The sequence below is a fragment of the Thalassophryne amazonica genome, chromosome 6, assembly GCF_902500255.1.
Source record: "Thalassophryne amazonica chromosome 6, fThaAma1.1, whole genome shotgun sequence".
Lineage (NCBI taxonomy): Eukaryota > Metazoa > Chordata > Actinopteri > Batrachoidiformes > Batrachoididae > Thalassophryne > Thalassophryne amazonica.
Window position 1 is genome coordinate 39,956,501 of NC_047108.1, and position 21,070 is coordinate 39,977,570.

At 40.9% G+C, this 21,070-nt stretch overlaps 1 protein-coding gene across 1 annotated transcript in view; it reads left to right on the forward strand.

The window, feature by feature from the left end:
• LOC117512072 (constitutive coactivator of PPAR-gamma-like protein 2) overlaps nt 1–21,070 on the forward strand; it is a 112,312-nt gene that overhangs the window by 54,961 nt on the left and 36,281 nt on the right. Inside the window, 4 exon segments of the mRNA XM_034172029.1 lie at nt 4,739–4,901; nt 5,018–5,101; nt 13,807–13,978; nt 17,947–18,196. Coding sequence (XP_034027920.1) covers nt 4,739–4,901; nt 5,018–5,101; nt 13,807–13,978; nt 17,947–18,196 — 669 coding nt within the window.

Genomic DNA, 21,070 nt, shown 5'->3' on the forward strand with positions numbered 1-21,070 from the left:
GTCTGTCTCTCCATCTCTTTCTGTCTCTCTCTGTCTCTCTCTGTCTCTCTCTGGCTCTCTCTCTCTCTCTCTCTGTCTCTCTGTCTCTCTCTCTCTCTCTCTCTCTCTCCGTCTCTGTCTCTGTCTCTCTCTCTGTCTCTGTCTCTCTCTCTGTCTCTCTCCCTCCCTCTCTGTCTCTGTCTCTCTCTCTGTCTGTGTCTCTCTCTCTCTCTGGTAAAAGTGTGTTGGAGGTTAAGCGAGTGTCTGACAGGGTGATGAGTGTGAAGTTGGAAATTGAAGGGGTGATGATGAATATCATCAGTGCATATGCCCCACAGGTTGGTTGTGAGATGGAGAAAGAAGATTTCTGGAGTGTGTTAGATGAGGTGGTGGAGAGTGTGCCCAAGCATGAAAGAGTGGTGATAGGAGCAGACTTCAATGGGCATGTTGGTGAAGGGAACAGAGGTGATGAGGAAGTAATGGGTAGATATGGTATCAAGGATAGGAATGGGGAAGGACAGATGGTAGTTGATTTTGCAAAAAGGATGGAAATGGCTGTGGTGAATACCTACTTTAAGAAAAGGGAGGAGCACAGGGTAACATATAAGAGCGGATGAAGGTGCACACAGGTGGACTACATTCTTTATAGGAGATGCAAGCTAAAATAAATCACAGACTGTAAGGTGGTAGCAGGAGAGAGTGTCACTAGACAGCACAGGATGGTTGTTTGTTGGATGACTTTAGAGGTAAAGAAGAAGAAGAGAGTGAGAGCTCAACAAAGGATCAGGTGTTGGAAGCTGAAGGAGGAAGACTGTTGTGTGAAATTTAGCGAGCAGGTGAGAGAAGCACTGGTTGGAGGGGAAGCAATTTTGGACAACTGGAAAAGTACTGAAGATGTGATGATGGAGACAGCTAGGACCGTACTGGGTATGACATCTGGACAGTGGAAGGAAGACAAGGAGACTTGGTGGTGGAATGCAGAGGTCCAGGAAAGCATAAGGAGAAAGAGGTTGGTGAAAAAGTTTTGGGATAGTTGGAGAGATGAAGAAAGTAGACAGGAGTACAAGGAGATGCGGCGTAAGGCGAAAAGAGAAGTTGCAAAAGCAAAGGAAAAGGCATATTCCGAGCTGTACAAGAAGTTGAATAGTAAGGAAGGAGAAAAGGACTTGTACCGATTGGCCAGACAAAGGGACAGAGCTGGAAAGGATGTGCAGCAGGTTAGGGTGGTAAAAGATGCACATGGTAATGTGCTGACAAGTGAGGAGTGTGTGCTGAGAAGGTGGAGGGAATATTTTGCAGAGTTGATGAATAAAGAAAATGAGCGAGAGAAAAGGCTGGATGATGTGGTGAGAGTAAATCAGGAAGTACAAGAGATTAGCAAGGAAGAAGTGAGGGCTGCTATGAAGAGGATGAAGAGTGGAAAGGCAGTCGGTCCAGATGACATTCCAGTGGAGGCATGGAAATGTCTAGGAGAGATGGCAGTAGAGTTTCTAACCAGATTGTTTAATAAAATCTTGGAAAGTGAGAGCATGCCTGAGGAGTGGAGACGAAGTGTGCCGGTTCCTATTTTCAAGAACAAGGGTGATGTGCAGAGCTACAGTAACTACAGAGGCATAAAGCTGATCAGCCACAGCATGAAGTTATGGGAAATAGTAGAAGCTAGGCTTAGAAAACAGATGATCTGTGAGCAGCAATATGGTTTCATGCCAAGAAAGAGCACTACAGATGCAATGTTTGCTCTGAGAATACTGTTGGAAAAGTACAGAGAAGGACAGAAAGAGTTACATTGTGTGTTTGTGGACTTAGAAAAAGCTTATGATAGGGTGCCAAGAGAAGAGTTGTGGTATTGTATGAGGAAGTCTGGAGTGGCAGAGAAGTATGTTAGGGTAGTGCAGGACATGTATAAGAATAGTGTGACAGCGGTGAGATGCGCAGTCGGAATGACACTCATTCAAGGTGGAGGTGGGATTACACCAAGGATCAGCTCTGAGTCCTTTCTTGTTTGCAGTGGTGATGGACAGGTTGACGGATGAGATCAGACAGGAGTCCCCATGGACTATGATGTTTGCAGATGACATTGTGATCTGTAGTGAGAGTAGAGAGCAAGTTGAGTCTAGTCTGGAGAAGTGGAGATATGCTTTGGAGAGAAGGGGAATGAAAGTCAGTAGAAGCAAGACTGAGTACATGTGTGTGAATGAGAGGGAGCCCAGTGGAATAGTGCAGTTACAAGGAGTAGAAGTGGTGAAAGTAGATGAGTTTAAATATTTGGGGTCAACTGTTCAAAGTAATGGAGAGTGTGGTAGAGAGGTGAAGAAGAGAGTGCAGGCAGGGTGGAGTGGGTGGAGAAAGGTGGCAGGAGTGATTTGTGACCGAAGAATATCAGCAAGGGTGAAGGGGAAAGTTTATAAAACAGTAGTGAGACCAGCTATGTTGTATGGTTTAGAGATGGTGGCACTAATAAAAAGACAGGAGGCAGAGCTGGAGGTGGCAGAGCTGAAGATGTTGAGATTCTCTTTGGGAGTGACAAGAATGGACAAGATTAGGAATGAACATATCAGAGGGACAGCTCAGGTGGGACGGTGTGGAGACAAAGTCAGAGAGGCGAGATTGAGATGGTTTGGACATGTGCAGAGGAGGGACCCAGTGTATATAGGGAGAAGGATGCTGAGGATGGAGTCACCAGGCAGGAGGAGAAGAGGGAGGCCAAAGAGGAGGTTCATGGATGTGCTGAGAGAGGACATGCAGGTGTTTGGTGTGACAGAGGAAGATACAGAGGACAGGGTGAGATGGAAACGATTGATCTGCTGTGGCGACCCCTAACGGGAACAGCCGAAAGACAAAGAAGAAGAATAAAAAAAAAACTGTCGGTGCTGTTACTGTTCTTTCTTTTTCTTTTTCTCTCTCTCTCTGCCCCTCAACTCACTGCTCTGGGAGATGCGCAGACAGCCTGAGCCTGATAGATCCAACCATCAAGCTTCATATCACTGCCTGACTTGTCATACTGAGACGTAACGACTGCTTACACAAAAATAAACAAACATTTGTTAACTTGCCCAGTCACTAAGCTCTTCCCTTCCTTGTTGATGACTCCGATATGCTTTCGTTTGAGATGCTGCATCATTACCGTCGTACTCCCGTGCCATGTGAGGTCCGACTTGCAAATGTTGCAGTTAACAAGCGCCTTTGCGTTGTTTAACGTAAAATGCTCCCACACTTTTGAAGTCTTAACTTTCTTTTGTCTACTTGCATCTGCCGTATTGTAACTGTGTAGTTCTACGAAACAGCGTTTGATCTGCTCTGTGCACTGGTCGCTACTGGCGCCATAATCGCTCGACACAACGCATCGATGACGCAATGTGTTGCCAACGCCTGTTGTCATCGATTTTTATCGAATTTTATCGATTCGTTGTTGCAGCCCTGTTGTACATTACTTGTCATACTTAAGTACAATAAATACTAGATACTTTAAGACTTTTACTTGAGTAGCATTTCAATCAGTGACTTGAACTTCTACCAAAGTCATTTTTTAAATGGGTATCTGTACTTTTACTTAAGTGTGATTTTCTGGTACTTAATTCAACACTGCTGAATGGTATATTCCAGCTTTCACCAAATTAAATATTTGTAGTATTGAAAGAATTTAAAAACATTATTTGTTTTATATAACGGCTAAAATAGATCGTCATTTGATATTTTATTAATTTCTAAACCACAGAAAAGAGACTTACATTTTGGTCTTCCATTGTGACGTGTAGTCCACTGATGCTGTGCACTGACTTCGGACTTCCATAAAAAAAAAAAAGACTTTGTGTAGTTCCTCAGTACAGCCAAAAATCACATCACTGTTTTTAAGAGAGCAGCTCTTCATGCATCCAAACGGCTTACAGTGAAGTGGATTTTGTGTGTGTGTAGCAGCGTCAGTTAACTCAATCAAATAATCATGTCACTGTCCCGCGCGCGCACACACACGCAACTGGCTCGGTCGAGCTGTGTACCTCCTCAGTGCAGCGAGAAAAAAAAAAAATCATGTCAGAAGTGAGTCCAGGTTTTCTTTCTCTTCCTGCTAACAGACAGCAGAGTGGATTTGGTGTGTGTGTGTGTGTGTGTGTGTGTGTGTGTGTGTGTGTGTGTGTCTGTCTGACAAGAATTAGCAGTGTCAGTTAGGTCAAATTATGTCTCAGGAGAATCGTGTTCCCCCGCGCGTGCACACACGCAACCTGGTTGGCGCTTGTGCGTATGTGAACAACAAAAATAAGACTGTATACGTCCTCTGTGCAGCGAACAAAAAAATCACGTCAGAAATGAGTCCAGCTTTTGTTTTTTCTTCCTGCTAACAACCTCCAGGCAGCACAGTGGCTTGGTTTTGTGTGTGGGTGCGCGCGCATGCGTGGGCGTGTGCGAGCGTGTGCATGTGCACTATATTTGCACTCAAAATGGAACCAAGCCACACTCTGAATGCAGTGCAACACAAATGGGATGAATTAATCCATGTCATGTGACATGCAAAGCACCAATCAAATGACAAGGATCCACTCAACCATTATATAAAAGCCATTATAAGGAGTTTGAGTTTGAAGCACTTTTTTAAACTCCCTGCTATTGTTGTGAACACACCTGTAAATGTAGGTCAGATGTGTGTGTGTATATAGGCATGGGATGTTTGTATATTTTATTTTTCATTTTGTGCAGTTAATTGGATGCGCACAAAATGAATGTAAGGCCAGGATGTTTCACATGACCTGTCAAACCTTTGTTTCAGCCATTTGACTGAAAAGCCCTCTCTATGGGAAGACCTTTCTGGAAGGGGGGGTTCGTCCTCTGTGGATGGTTCCCAAGGCAATGGCGCTGGGGCAAACATTCCATCACTGCTGTCTATGGCGACGCGGAGTCACATGGACATAACCACACCCCCTCTGCCTCAGGTGTTTGTAGGAGATATAATACAGATTTGTAGTCAGATACATTCAGCTCACAGGGATTATATGTGTTGCAATAGCTTTGAAAAATCTTATTTTTCAAATTTCTGCTTCAATTTTAGGTCAGTGCTGAAGTGCTCCGTGTAGCAGAACACAGACACAGAAGAGGACTGATGTACCCTCAGATTTACCACATATTGACCAAGGTACACAACCCTTTGTTCAGTATAGGGTTCAATAGTCAGTTCAACGTGTGTGTGTGTGTGTGGACACATCACAGTATAGCTGCAGTTCATTTGAATGACCTGTGGGTGTCTTTGAGCAAAAGTAAGTATATCCAAAGGAGACACACACAGAGCTTTTCAGGTTTCAGCCCTGCAAATTGCAGTGGACACTGGAACAAACCTTTCTGAAATGAGACTACCTTGTCCATGAAGCATTTTGCTATTGCATTATTATGTTTCCCGCCCCTACCCCATGTCTTGACCAGCACACCCGTAGTTTAGTTTTCATATATATATATATATATATATATATATATGTGTGTGTGTGTGTAGTATTTACTTATTTAATTTTGTACATCTGTAGCCCAAAAGTGTCCTTTTTCTTTGATAAAAATTTACCAACTGTTTTGTCTTTTTGTGGTGGGGGGAATTGGGTCTCGTTGCGTAAGGACTCTTGGGATTGTTTGGTTCATATAAAATACACTTGTATCCTTCAGTTTTTGGGGAAGGAAAGCTGCACAATACCAGAGGAGGCTTCTTCAAAACTGCAGTTGAAGCAATGTTTCTGATTTTGTCCCTTTCATTTTATTGGGATTGTAGTACAGCTACGGGCGCACCATTTCCCTTCTGCAAGTAAATGGGCTCTAATGGGAATAAGTCCTGCCCTTAAATCAATGCTTCACCTTTTGACAGTTACACATTTTTTAGACTTGATTGACACGAAACTCCAACTAATCATGGCATTTGTTGGACCCAGCTTACCTGATACCCTGTGTCAGGGTCAAACACCTTTAGACACTTAAGAAAGAATGGACACGGGATGCAGCAAATCTTTTTTGTCAGCTTTGCAAAGGGAAGAGCAGTCTCAGAGCACACAGTCTCCACCTTACTCTCTTCGGCTGTCTCTCTTTGCTCAGCATCTTTTATTCACTCAAAAAACGTGATGTACAAACAGGGCGTGATCGTGTAGTTACTGGTTATAGGCTCACATGAGTCATACAACATGTCAGTTACCTTGAGTAGAGGCACATGTACAACATCCTGTGCAGCTGTTGAGCAAAGATCAATTAAATCCTTTCTTTAGGATTATTGACTTATACTCCCTTCTCTGCTCCCATTAAACAACCTGTCTTCAGGCAGGATGTGAAACCGACTGGTGCTCATCAGTTCTGTTGCTTACTGACTTCCCACGGGAACTTTCCTTGTTGCTGGGCTCAGCGGTCAGCGCGGACATGTAACACAGCACAGTACAGAAATATAAGCATGAGACAATGAAATACTGAACAAGTGATAATATATAATGCTGAACAAGTGATAATATATGATGATAATAAACGATAATAACTGCATAATTTCTCCGACACCCTGGATGCGCAGTTGCATCTGGCCCAGAGACATTATTTCATGGGTTAAAGTTCTCGGTCACCACGACGGATTTCCGTCATTTGGAAAATTTAACCACACATACACGTGCGCACCTGGTGTCGTGAGTGTTTTGGGGCCGAAATATTATAGTTTCACTGTCAAAGCAACATCCCATTCTGCGCTAATCAAAGCAGCAGCAGTGTCAGCGTAGATTGTGGAGGAAGGGACTGTGTGAATTTTCACTTCTCTCTGCTGCTTGCCATGAGCCATGGTCTCTCTCCCTCTTCTCCCCCCCAGACAGGGAGGAGAAGAGGGAGAGAGATTTTTATCAGTTGGACCTGCGGCCTGGAGGACCGACGCCCAGCTGCTAACAGACGGTGGCAGCAGCAGAGAACGAGTAACTTGGAAGAAAATAATCAGTGAAGTTCCACAAAAACCACACATGAAGGATATATATTTTTCTTTTTTACACGAGGGGCCGTAACTTCAGCTTGTCGGTGAGCCCACGTGACACTGGTAACACCGCGCACATTTGAAGGAAGGAGTCACGTTTCACATAACGGAGGACATTATCTTTAACTTCAGTTGATGAAGTGGCAGATATTAATGATCCAGTCTGGGTCTGAGAGTTGGCTGCCCCTCGGAAAAGCCACGTTAATGAGGAATGAATAAAAACTCTGGTGGGACACAGCGACGAGCCTTGTTTATTGATCGCACCAGAGTCCTGGTTAGTGACTTTAATCCACAAAAAGGTGAGTCACGATTGATATCTTTAAATGGCTTTGATGAAGTTTACTTGTGGTGCGCTACGTTTGTTTTACGATTGAGAGCATTTTACCGTTTAAATGTGAATAAGCCAGTTTCAAGTTTCTCAGTGCACATGCAAAATTTGACTTGCTCTTTTAAAGAGCATCCCCAGACCCCCATAATCAATACTGTGTTTTTATTTCACAGTTTGAAGTGACTTTTGTTTCAGAAGGCTTCATACCCATTAAAATTCACCAGAATACACAAAATCTGACTTGCTCTTTTAAAGAGCACCCCCAGAATAAATACTGTGTTTTTAATTGACAGTTTGTGTGACTTTTAGGTTTCAGAGGGCTTCATACCCATTAACATTCACCAGAATACACCAAATTTGAGTTGATCTTTTAAAAAATTCTGGGAGAGATCCCCCAGACCCCCATAATCAATACTGTGATTTATTTCACAGTTTGAAGTGACTTTTGGTTGAGAAGGCTTCATACTCATTAAAATTCACCAGAATACACAAAATGTGACTTGCTCATTTAAAGAGCACGCCCAGACCCCCCAGAATAAATACTGTGTTTTTACTTAACGGTTTGAGTGACTTTTAGGTTTCAGAGGGCTTCATAGCCATTAAGATTCACCAGAATACACAAAATTGGACTTGCTCGTTTAAAAATTTCTGGGAGAGATCCCCCAGACCCCCCATAATCAATACTGTGTTTTTATTTCACAGTTTGAAGTGAATTTTGTTTCAGAGGGTTTCATACCCATTAAAATTCACCAGAATACACAAAATTTGACTTACTCTCTTCAAAAAAGTCTGTGGGAGATCCCCCAGTTTCTATTTGTTTCTATTTATAAAATTGTTTGGACACATCTCTGAGATGTCACAGTAGACATTAAGTCTCACATTTTCACGTCCTGATCAGAGATTGAGGGATAAATGCAATACGGCGCCGCTGCTCAACCACACAGCAGCGAATGAGAGACCCCATTACAGATTTTAAAATGAACTTTGCACCGTGCAAATGGATGACATGTTGTTCTGCTACGGGAGACAAAGTTCATCAGGAAATGGGGCTGTACAAGCAAAAGGTCCAGAACGGCGATCCATATTTTTTTAATCATTGTTTATACAGAAAAGCTAACACTCTGGTAAGTCTTTGATCTTATTATACCATGTTTCAAAATCTGTCTTTGGAATGAATTTAATTCAAGCTGTCTCCATGCAAACATAAGTTAGCCTGCTAAATCTGCATTCTAATCCAATTACATTTGTTACGCAAATCTGATTGGTTAATCGTGTGAGATTTCAGACCATAAAATACCGCATTGACAGTGGCAAAATATTCAGCCGTTTCACATTTGATGTATTGCTCCATGCCAGTGGCGGCTGGTGAAAAACAGTCTTGGTGGGGCTGCTGTGCAAATAGATTCCCTTGCCTTGTCCAGTACAGGCATTCAAGTGAACAGTCAGAAAATTACTACAATTCCACAATAATCATTTCATGTCCTTCTCAAAATCAGCAGTTTTACAGATAAAGTTAACCATTTACAGCTATATTAGGCCCCATTTCTACTTTGGAAAGGAACAGGATCAAATACAACACTCAAGTTCTTGAGCAAAGAACATTTCACCATTTGACACCAATTACACACATAGTACACCAAACTGTACTGCACTGCCATTATCTTCAGACAAACATATCCTGGGGTTCACAATGACACCCCCTTAACAAAATAGAAAATATCAGCAAATTTACACTCTTTCAAAGAATATTTCACTTCTGTGGACTGATCCTCATAACGTGTAAAGTGAAATCAAAATACCAGCATGGCTGCAGCTTTGAACACTGTTACAAACAGCCCCGGCCTCCCCTATTACCATTATAACTGGTCTGCTGTCCCAATAAAGATCACAGCTTTGACCCCCTAAAACAAACAAAAAAACATCACTCATTCGTTTTATCTTAAATTTTCATCCTCGTTTCCACACCAGGAGCAACACTGGGGAATAAATCCAAGCAGCTCGTCAGCTCACCTGAGCTGAAGTGGATCCAGAGGAGTCAGTCTGCAGCTGGCAGAGGTGGATGCGCTCCTTTCCACCCCGCAGTAAAGAGCGCAGATCAGCACCCTCTGTGACGTGTGCGCGCTGACAGTGTGAATGAAGCCTGACACGGTTTATAACGAGTCAGACAAACGTCTCTCCTCCAACCGGGATGTGCAATTGTCATTAAACCACGAGAAAGATCTGATGTGCGCACCTCCATGCGCCTCCAAAAGGATCCCCGCCAAACTTTGGTGTCATTGAGTTGATTAGTTTTGTCCCGTTTTAAACCCCCAAAGAGTTCTTCAACTTAGTCCAGCAAAACACACGGAGACAAAATAAAAATAAATAAATATAACCCAAAGGTCGTCGTCACCATCATCTCTTCCTGCCTGACTGACTGACAGCAGCAGCTGCAGCGTCACGTGTATCACTGACTGTAATCTAACGTTCCCGCATTTTTGTAGCAAGGGCTAAAATTCTGGCGCCCCAAAGATTCATTTTGGCAGTGTTGATTTGCCAAATATTACTTAATTTTCCCTAGCAACTACATACAATTGGTTATTTCGCTGCACTTCAAGGGCGCTTTGAATGAGCGCCCAAGACGAGGAATGATACGTTCTCTGCTTCTGTCGGTGGAAATGCACTGTTGAATGAGAGTCAGTTGGAGGAAGTGTTGTTTTAATCATTCATATTACATGTAGGCACATACTGTTAAGTAAAACTGACATTGATAATACTTTTAAATATGTATATATTATGACTTTCCCCTCCACATCTAGGAGGGCAGCGCCCGAGCGCCCCCTATGGGCCAGCCGCCACTGCTCCATGCCCTGATTGCGTTGCTATGCAGATGTCAATACGATGCTGTCAGCTGAGAGTGAGAGAAACTAGTGCAGCGACGACGATGCTGAAATGGGTGAATGTAATTTATCATATGAAAGTATTAATGTGGATTCTGATACAGAATTACTCGATGCAGAAATCTGTGGGTCTCCTCACAGAATTTCCAGTTTGGCATGAAGACACTATTGCTATGGTAAGCTTCGCCGACCGAATTCTTTATAGAAAAATAAACTTTGAAAACAATGGAATTGGATTAGAATGGGAATAACCCCCTTGTGTCTTATGGTTTGCGAACATTAATGCTGGATTTTATGGTCACAAATATCTGTTTAATGCGTTGCTGGTAAAACGGATATTTGCGACCATAAAATGCAGCATTAATGTCCGTAAACCATCAGACACAACAGGGTTATTCCCTAATTTCATGGTTTCTTGTGTTACATGGGTGTGAAATATTAATGTAGAGGAAAATATGATAAATATTTGTTACTGTTTTCGGGAATTGTGCACTGTTTGTCTGGTTGTGTTTGGAGTTTTTGTTTGATTAAATTTATGCTGTCTGTGCTGGTATTTGCTGTTGGGAGTATGCATATATGTGTATGTATGTGTATATATAAGGGGTGGCTGTTTATAAGCTTTGCTTCTGTCCACACCCTTTTGATCACACATGTTCATTGTTAAATTGTCTTATTTATGAGTTTTTTTTGTTATTGTTGATTCTGTGTGCAGAATAAATTCATTCAATATTTTACATGCTCGTAGAAGTCAGATGTTGTGAAAATCGTTGGTGCATTCTTTTGCATAGCAATTAAGTTGAGGAGTTGTGAGTGATGAAAGCCCAGCCCTAGCCTTGTCTTGCATAACACACAAACGTGTTTCAGACATGTAAGCAAATTTCAGAGGTAGCCTGAATGGCCATTATGAAATTACACAAACATTTGTCTTGTTACTAAATCCACAAAGCTACCAGAATGCATTGAGAGCGCTGTTGAGCTGGACTGCGTGCATGTACAATTTCAATTTTTAATTTATTTTCACTTATATAGCACCAAATCACAACAGAGTTGCCTCAAGGCGCTTCACACAAGTAAGGTCTAACCAGAGCAGCAGTGGTAAGGAAAAACTCCCTCTGAGCAAGAAACCTCAAGCAGACCAGACTCAAAGGGGTGACCCTATGCTTGGGCCATGCTACAGACATAAATTACAGAACAATTCACAAAACGAATATACAGGAAATGCAGTTGGTGCACAGGACAGGAGGGTCTCCAGCACAAATACTACACCCATCTCTGGATGGAGCCACACCTTAAACAGAGAGAAAAAACAGAATCAGGCATCAGAAAGACAAGAAATACAGTGTAATTTGTCAGCATTAAACAACAAGAAAAACAGGAAATACTAAGGTGATCACCGGCCACTAGCCATAAGCTTCACTAAAAGACCCAGAATTTAGGTAAAGTTGAGGCTGCAGCACGCTCCATTTCCTAATAAATTAAGCATAAAAAGCGCAAAACTATATTATGCCAGTATGCTAGCCATACGAAAGGGAAAATAAGTGCGTCTTAATTCTGGACATGAAAATCTCCACAGAATCTGACTGTTTTATTGAGGCAGGGAGATCATTCCACAGAACAGGGGCATGATAAGAGAAAGCTCTATGACCTGCAGACTTCTTATTCACCCTAGGGACACAGAGTAGTCCTGCACCTACAGTGGGTTAAAAAGTATTTAGTCAGTCCCTGATTGTACAAGTTCTCCTACTTAGAAAGATGAGAGGTCTGTAATTTTCACCATAGGTACACTTAAACTGTGAGAAAAGAGGAGGGAAAAAAATCCAGGAAATCACATTGTAGGATTTTTAAAGAATTTATTTGTAAATTATAAGTTTATAATTATAAGAATTATATTATATACGTATATATTATAATATATAATTATATAATATATATTATATATATTATATATATATATATATATATATATATATATATATATATATATATTATTATATATATATATATATTATTATATATATTATTATAAGTTTATAATTATAAGAAAATAAGTATTTGGTCACCCACAAAGAAACAAGATTTCTGGTTATCACAGACCTGTAACTTCTTCTTTAAGAAGCTGTTCTGTCCTCCACCTGTTACCTGTAATAATGGCACCTGTTGGAACTCGTTATCTGTATAAAAGACACATGTCCACAGCCTCAAACAGTCAGACTCCAAACTCAACCATGGCCAAGACCAAAGAGCTGTCGAAGGACACAGGACAAAAATTGTAGAAGTGCACCAGGCTGGGAAGAGTGAATCTACAATAGTCAAGCAGGTTGGTGTGAATAAATCAACTGTGGGAGCAGTTGTAAGAAAATGGAAGACATACAAGACCATTGATAATCTCCCTTGATCTGGGGCTCCGCGCAGGATGTCATCCTGTGGGGTCAAAATGATCATGACAACGGTGAACAAAAATCCCAGAACTACACGGAGGGACCTGATGAATGACCTGCAGAGAGCTGGGACCAAAGTAACAAAGGCTACGCACTACGCAGAGAGGGACTCAAATCCTGCAGTGCCAGGCGTGTCCAAGCCCATCTGAAGTTTGCCAGAGCGCATATGGATGATCCAGAAGAGGATTGGGAGAATATCATGTGGTCAGATGAAACCAAAATTGAACATTTTGGTAAAAACTCAGCTCATGTTTGGAGAAAGAATAATGCTGAGTTGCATTCCAACAACACCATATCTACTGTGAAGCATGGGGGTGGAAGCATCATGCTTTGGGGCTGTTTTTCTGCAAAGGGGATGGCCATGTATCGTGAGATTTTAAGCCAAAACCTCCTTCCATCAGTGAGAGCATTGAAGATGCAACATGGCTGGGTCTTCCAGCATGACAATGATCCCAAACACACTGCTCGGGCAATGGAGTGGCTCCGTAAAAAGCATTTCAAGATCCTGGAGTGGCCTAGTCAGTCTCCAGACCTCAACCCCATAGAAAACTTGTTGAGGGAGTTGAAAGTCCATATTGCCCAGCGACAGCCCCAAAATATCAATGCTCCAGAGGAGATCTGCTGAAGCCTGCTGAAGACTTACAGGAAATGTTTGACCTCTGTCATTGCCAACAAAGGTTATGTTACAAAGTACTGAGTTGAACTTTTGTTATTGACCAAACACTTATTTTCCACCATAATTTACAAATAAATTATTTAAAAATCCTACAATGTGATTTCCTGTATTTATTTTTCTCAATTTGTCTCTCACAGTTGAAGTGTACCTATGATGAAAATTACAGACCTCTCTCATCCTTCTAAGTAGGAGAACTTGCACAATCAGGGACTGACTAAATACTTTTTTTGCCCCACTGTATGACTTATTGCTATAAAACATAGTAGCATGCTTCCATGCAGAAACTGATCACCAGCTCCTTTTTGGTAGTCTGTTCTGCTTTGTGTAAATTAGGTGATAGAGCTGTCCTGTCCTATGTTGTTCATTTTTCTCTTTTTTTTTTTTTTTTTATTCTGGTGGTAGCATTTTACCTTTAGTTAAAAAAAAAAAAAAAAAAAAAAAATTATTTATGGAAGCTATCGAATTGTTTGGATGACCTTTGTCTTTTTCTGTCTCCCCCCTCCATCTCCTTGCTTATCCTATACCAACCACATTTCTTCACTTTACAGGGAGAGATGAAGATGCCAGTTTGTATAGAGGACGAGTGTAATTCTGAACTCCCTCCTGCGTCTCTCCTGTTTCGAGCTGCCAGACAATATGCGTATGGTGTTCTTTTCAGTTTAGCTGAAACACATCGCCGCTTGGAGAGGCTTGCCCTTCGCAAGAGAGCTCCTCTGGAAGGTAGATGTTGCTCTATTATCAAATTTTCCAGACTGGAGGTCACACTGCAGTGTTAGCTGCATCTGTCTAAAAATGCATCATAAAGCGTGTAACTGCATTATGCAACAAAAAGCAAAATAAATTTAATGGACACATAATTTATTTATATATTTATTTGTTTGTTTTTGGGGCATTTCAGCCTTTAATATAGTGACAGTGTTGTAGGGCTGAAATCATTAGTCAAGTAACTCGAATAATTCATTCCAAAAAAATGCTCGAGGCCAATTCTGTGCCTCGAAGCTTCGTTTACGTTGTAGTACATATGCCAGGCCTGTGTGTGGCACTGCAACGTCCCCAGAAAAAAAAAACAGAAGACTGGAGCATAACAGCTAATCAAATTAGCAACGATAGCTACTGCTTTCCAACATGACAGAGTAAAATAAAACCTTTTAAAAGAAAGAAGGTCCACGCTGATCATCTGAAATAGAGTTACTGCGCATCTAAAGCGAAGTAGTGTTTGTCTATTTTTGAAAAAACACACGGTCCGCTCAACATGGGGAGTGACTATTGACCCGACGGCCGGCTGCTGTCTCTCTACCCGGTGTGAGGGGCTGTCAGACCGGGCGAGTCACAGCTCTGTCCCGGGCTACATTGACAAACAGCAGAAGTCCACTATTCCCATTGTTTCGCTAAGACTCACACTGAGTGTTTCACTTTTTAATTTTCGCTTTTTTGGGCAACACACAATGCTTCACAAACACGGTAACTTAAATAAAATAATAATAAAAAATCACACAGGGACCCAGTCAACATAAATATATAATATTATGAACTGCACACTGTGGCAAGTGTACGAGCCTTAACCACTCATCCATGGCTGCCTCCCATTATTTATTTATTTGTAATGTGAACAAGCTCATTGTTAATGTATAATGCACAAAACCCTGGTAAATGGCTTCTTTTGGCCACTGAACAGACAACACTTAAGGTAAACATGTAATGTAATTAAATGTTTAAAAATTCTGTGCATTATTTATAATCGAAACATTGCATTAGCAACCAGATGCTAACAGGTTCGTGTTGCTCAGGGATAAAAAATTTCCCCTTTATGGTGGATTTCTGCTTTTTGTTATTTGCCTGGGTCATTTTTAAGATCAGTGAAAATCTGTTGTGTTGTAACTTCCTCTTAGTTGTTCTATCTGTATTATCTTTTTTAAGTCAGGTTCTGATTAGGGCACCCCCAATGCACTTTTGAGCCCTTTTCACACTGGGCTTGCATGCAATTGTGCTAAAATGCACATGGAGTACGCATTAAAATTCTGCACATGGCGTAGTCCCTCTGTAGGCTGGTGTGTGATGGCGCATGGTTGCATTTCTAGACAAGCTTATAGTAGCGTATGGTTGCTTTCAGCTCTGTCAAACCATTTATTAAAAACGCTGGCATAAATTAATGCAACTGTCACACTTTGGCAACCAGCATGTGCTGATAGCCCCGTTTCCACCGAGTGCTTCAGGTCGGTACTGCACAGCAGTTCAGAAACAGTAATTTAACATTTTACCTTTTTTTTTTGTTAATTAATTAATTTTGTCTTAGTGGATCATTTTCATTGCGTACAGTCCGGCTGTGGTAAACGCTGCCGTGAATGAAGTGCTGTGACTTTTTAAACTTTTAAAGTGCCAGTTGCTTTCTGATCAGGTCTGCTGATCAGGTCTGTGATGACCTGAATATTGAATCGCTGTGATGATTTATTCAGGTGGCATCAGACCTGATCACACCGACAGCAGCGGCGCTTTAAAAGTCATCACAGCGTTTCAAGAGGACGTTTCGCTTCAAATCGCAGAAGCTTCCTCAGCTAAAATTCTTGCTCTGGTAGTCTGACTTCTGTCTTGACTCTTGTAGAGAAGAATAAAACAGAAGCCATAAAAGCTGGAGTTTTAAACCTAACCAGTCCCCTCCTACCGAGAGGCCGACTTGACGACTTCCCTTGACGACTCAAGGGTGCCATCAGGAGAGGCTTCCGTCCCATCATTAGGAGGGACAGCTGCCCTGTCATTAGGAGTGTGCTTACTAGAGCACAATAGGTGCTAATTAGAGCTATTGTTTAGTCACCAGCCTATAGCAGTCGGGCTCTCGGTAGGAGGGGACTGGTTAGGTTTAAAACTCCAGCTTTTGTGGTTTCTGTTTTATTCTTCTCTACAAGAGTCAAGACAAAAGTCAGACTACCAGAGCAAGAATTTTAGCTGAGGAAGCTTCTGCGATTTGAAGCGAAACGTCCTCGCGTCAAGCAACCCAGTCCAGTCGAAGATTCAAGCTTCTCTACTGTGGAAACCACCTGGACAACTGAGAGCCTACACAGAAACTTTGGTACAGACAGTGCTGCTTTTAAAATAGAATGCGTTCATGAAGAGGGTGAGTTACCTATTTGCAGAGGGTTTTCTATTTTATTGGGGCTGGATGTTCTGTGGGGTTGAAAGTGATTCCTGCCTCATGGGAATGTTTTAAGTGGCATTATTTGGCATTATTGGGCAAGGGCTAGCTTCATAGCCGCAATGTGGTCTGCTTAGACAGTGTCTTCTTATTGTGTAAAGTGAGTTTGGTCAACTACTGTTATGTGTATTATACTTACATATCACTGCAGTTATTGGTGTTTCTCTGATATTACTGTATTAGTAAGCACCATGTGTTTAGGATTCATAACGAAAACCACATTTTTATTTGTTTCTGTCTTGCTGAAACCATTTGTCTATTCATTCAGACAATTCAATCATTTATGGATGTTTCATTCCAACGTCTGTGCACCCTGCATGTTAAGTTGAGCCATTTGAGTTCATCTGTTATGCAACAAATCTGCAGAAAAAGGCTTTGAACTGTTCCTTTCTGTCCATGTCTAATCTCTGACCGGAGTTCTGTAGTGGCTAAAGTAGACCAGCAAATGAACAGTTCTCTACGTACCGCATTCCCAACACCGCTGAGAAAAAATGAGGGTGGTAATGTTAACATGCAACGTATACGCAGTTCTGTATTACAGACTGATGTCTGCATTACTTCCGGGTTGTTACCAGACTCTGATGTTGTGAAATCGGGGTTTGTCATGCGCTTGGTTTCTGTACTACGTATTAATGATGTTGTTGCAAGTGCCTTTGCACCATGGGCTGTTAATGTAAATAGGTCATCTCTGTTGTTTTTTTTGTGCTGAATAGCAATATAGCCAAATGGCTAATAGTGCAGCAAATAACTGAAACAATCCTGCAAATGGTGATACAAGCACCAAAGTTGGCACAAATACTCCTTAGACATTACTCTTTTGACAAAAACGACTAGCCACTTGAATTTTCAATAGGCGATCAGGTAGGGATCAATTGAAGAATTACACAGGGCTCAAAATTAAAAATGCTTCAATCAAATTGAAAACTACACAGCATTATTTGTCTGATCATAAAGATTCCAAAAAGGTTAGTTTGGACTGTCTGTGACTGAATGTGCAGGAGTTATGGGGTAAAACAGCAAAAATGGTGACAAAGGTTACTTTCAGTTTGTACAGGGGTCCAAAGTTAAAGTTCCTTCAATATTGGTAAAAAGTGATGCAAATTATTGGTTGAGCTAATAGGATTAATAAATGGAATAGTTTTGACTGTGTTGAATGCTTGGTCTCCAAAGTAAAGGTCAAACAAGGTCAATGCCCATTGGATTCTATGACATGTTACCCTATAACATAACTAAGCATGATACATGGTCCAAACTATTCTTTTTTAAAACCCCGTTAACTCAGCTTGACCAATTGTATTTTAGTCAGTTGACAACCTTTGAGGTCAGTGACTTATAAAGTAAGCTAATACTTTAGTTTGTAGTTTCAGGGTTTTTCTTTCAACAGAATAGTCACTAAAATATTGTAGTCATTGTGAACACTTCATTTATTGTTGCAAAATAAGTTTTTGTAAACCCTATTGTATAGTATGTACACCAACAATCATTGTTTTGGATGTCTCAGTTCCTCCAGTGATTGTCAAAGAGTGGAGCAGTGGCAAGGCCAAGTCAGCACTAACTCCAGAGTTAGTTCCGGCCCTGTGTTTCCGAGAGTGGACCTGTCCCAACCTGCGACGGCTGTGGTTGGGTCGTGCCAGTGAGGACCGTTCCAGGAGAACCAGGGCATTCCTGGCTTGCTTGCGGTCAGACTGCCCTGCTCTACTCAATCCAGCACAGGTCCCACAACATCTACTGCTCATGTGTTGTGTACTCAGGTATGAAGGCACTCTTCTCCGCTGTTGGTTACAATGTTCCATTTTCAGTGGTTTTATTTTTCTCTGCCACAAAGTGGAAATGGGATTTTTTTTAGAATGGGTTCCATTCATTTGTCTGTGCTTCCCTCTGAATTTTTTTTGAGAAAGCTAATGTAACCTAGAACAAATAGGCAGATTTTTGAGCAGCATCCTATCAAATGATCAATGGGCTGTTTTTCTGCAGGTGAATGTGAGGCATCACTGTAACATTCTTTCTCAGCTGGTGCAAAGTGCTTCACTGTGATGCCGCACATTCACCTATTAACATACTTACTTATACATACAATGTCGCTTGGTTTCAGTTCAGAAGGCTCCGAGTTCAAATCCCACCCCTGCCACATTTCTCCATGTAATGTGGAGTTGCGTCAGGAAGGGCATCTGGCGTAAAACCTGTGCCTATTCAACGTGCAGATCCACCTTGGATTTGCTGTGGTAACCCCGAGTGCAAACAAGGGAGCAGCTGAAGGGACTTTACTTTTGTCTAGTTGATATTTTCCCCTGCTAGACTGATGTCTAGTTAAAAAAATTTTCGGTCTTGTGATTAAAAGTCTTTGACAAGTCAGATGATTTTTTATTTTTTATTTTTTTAATTTGTGCCTTAATTAGCTGAGCCATTCGGAGATTTGGAAAGCGAGCTGTCCAGCTTTGATTTGGAGGGTCAATTTTCGAAAAATCCGGTGGAAAAAGCCATTGACTGCTTGCTGAAAGCTGTCTAAAATGCAGAGTTTTTCCAGATGAGCTCTCTCTGTGCGTGCGTGCGTGTGTGCTCACACAGCCAGGGGGAGGGGCTGAAGGGAGCCGTGTCTCATTGTGCAGGTTCTCACATTAAGGAGGTGAGAACTCTGAAATTTAATAAGCTTTTATTTTTTAAAAAGTATTTATTTTAGATCGTGCGTTAATGTAGTTTTATGTTGAAGCACAAAATGTGACTGAGGAGGAAAAAAAAAACAGGATGAATTCCATCATCACACTAAAATGTATTCCAGTCAGAATAAAAATACAAGCTGCTAATTTGTTATTTTTCAGAGTTATTAGGCTGCAGCCATATGTTTTATTTATTTCAAAGTAAGTTACCTCTTATTACCTCCGCCAAGGAGGTTATGTTTTCGATGGCGTCCGTTGGTTGTTTGGTTGGTTTGTTAGCAGGATTACTCAAAAAATCCTCAATGGATTTCAATGAAATTTTTTACCAGGGGTGTATCTTGGCCTAACTTAGAAGTCATTAAATTTTGGTAATGATCCGGAACATGATTTTTTTAATGGATTCTTTATCATTGCAGGATAGGGCTAATTTCAACATTTTTGCATCTAACTTCATGAAGACGTCACAAAGGCTGAACAAAAATTAAATTACGACACAACAATAATTTAGCATTTGTTTCTCCTCATTGAATAAACTTATTAGAAAATTAAAAAAAACTTGTATAGTTCATGCAGTTTCTCTTTATAAATACATTTGCTGAAGATCTAAGGGTTTAACCACTGAATCTGAAACATGACGGTAGATGTGTGAAATGGCATGGAATAAGTCTCTTTGCCAAAGGGTATCCCATGTGACGTCAGTGACCCTGTAGCCTTGGCGGAGGTTTGCGCTCTCCGAGTGCTTCTAGTTTTATTCTTATTTTTTGAAAAACATGGGGAGTCAAATCAGCCTGTATGGTTCTGTTCAATTTATACCAAAGTTTTCCTGCACGTCGGTGTATTTTTTCCTTCTTTATAAGAGCTTGGTGTTTACATTACAGAAGTTTTAAAAACAATAAAAATGTTAACACTTGATAGCAGGTCTGTAATTTCAGAAATGCAACAGAAAATAAAGACTGGGACTATATGTAAAATGAAGATAAAAACAAAAATGCTGCACTATTCCCAGTTTCTCCACTCACAACCACAGAAGACAAAAGTTCTCCCAGAGTTGTCTTGGTGGCTTACCTCACTTGTCTCCTTCCAGAATGGACATGTAGTTATTGAGAACTGCCTGACACAGATTTACCATAAAGTACAACACTGTTTGTATTTCTGAATGATTGATGTAAATGAAGTCTAAGAAATATTCAGTGAGTTGGAAATGTGCATGTATTCACGTATTCATCCCCTAACATTTCTTTCAAGAAATCTGGCTGGAAAATGATTAATTAATTCTTACATTTAGAATAAACTGTCGTCTCCCAACCTTTTTTTATTGGAAAATACTGCAGGCGTTAAATGTAAGAATGGATATATATTAACAAATAAAATAAAGCTCACCACACATCATGAAATATGTCGGTTTCATGCAGTCTGCAGAAAATAAGTCAAAGTAAATGTCAGGCTCATTATGCCACCACCACCACCACATATTTCATATCATCCAAACTTTTCTGATTTGGAGTTAAAAAAAACAAAAACAAAAGAATAAGAATTAAAAACATAGTTGAACTGTATATAGAAAAACAAAAGCTGTGTTATCTTCATTCATTCACATTAAAGGTCAGATATGTTTTGTGGCTCTAGAAGAATTTTATTTCTGGAAGACGGAACAAAAATCGCTCTTTTGACAGTAAAGGTTGTGGACAACTGACCATTCATAAAACTTTCATCATAGTAGTCTGAGAAGCAATAGATAGAATTGTTGCCCCAAAAAATCAGAGATGTTATAGAGCTCATGTAGCAAGAATAGACAAGTGGATTAAGTAACAAGAGCAACGACTATATTAGGGCTGCATAAGACAAGCACAAGGCTCAGAATTATAGGAAAGCGAGGTATAAGGTGCATAGTACATTCACATAAAAGCAGAGGATCATGTAAGAAAATGTTTATAACTTTACATACATTCAACACAAAATCAGAACATTCTA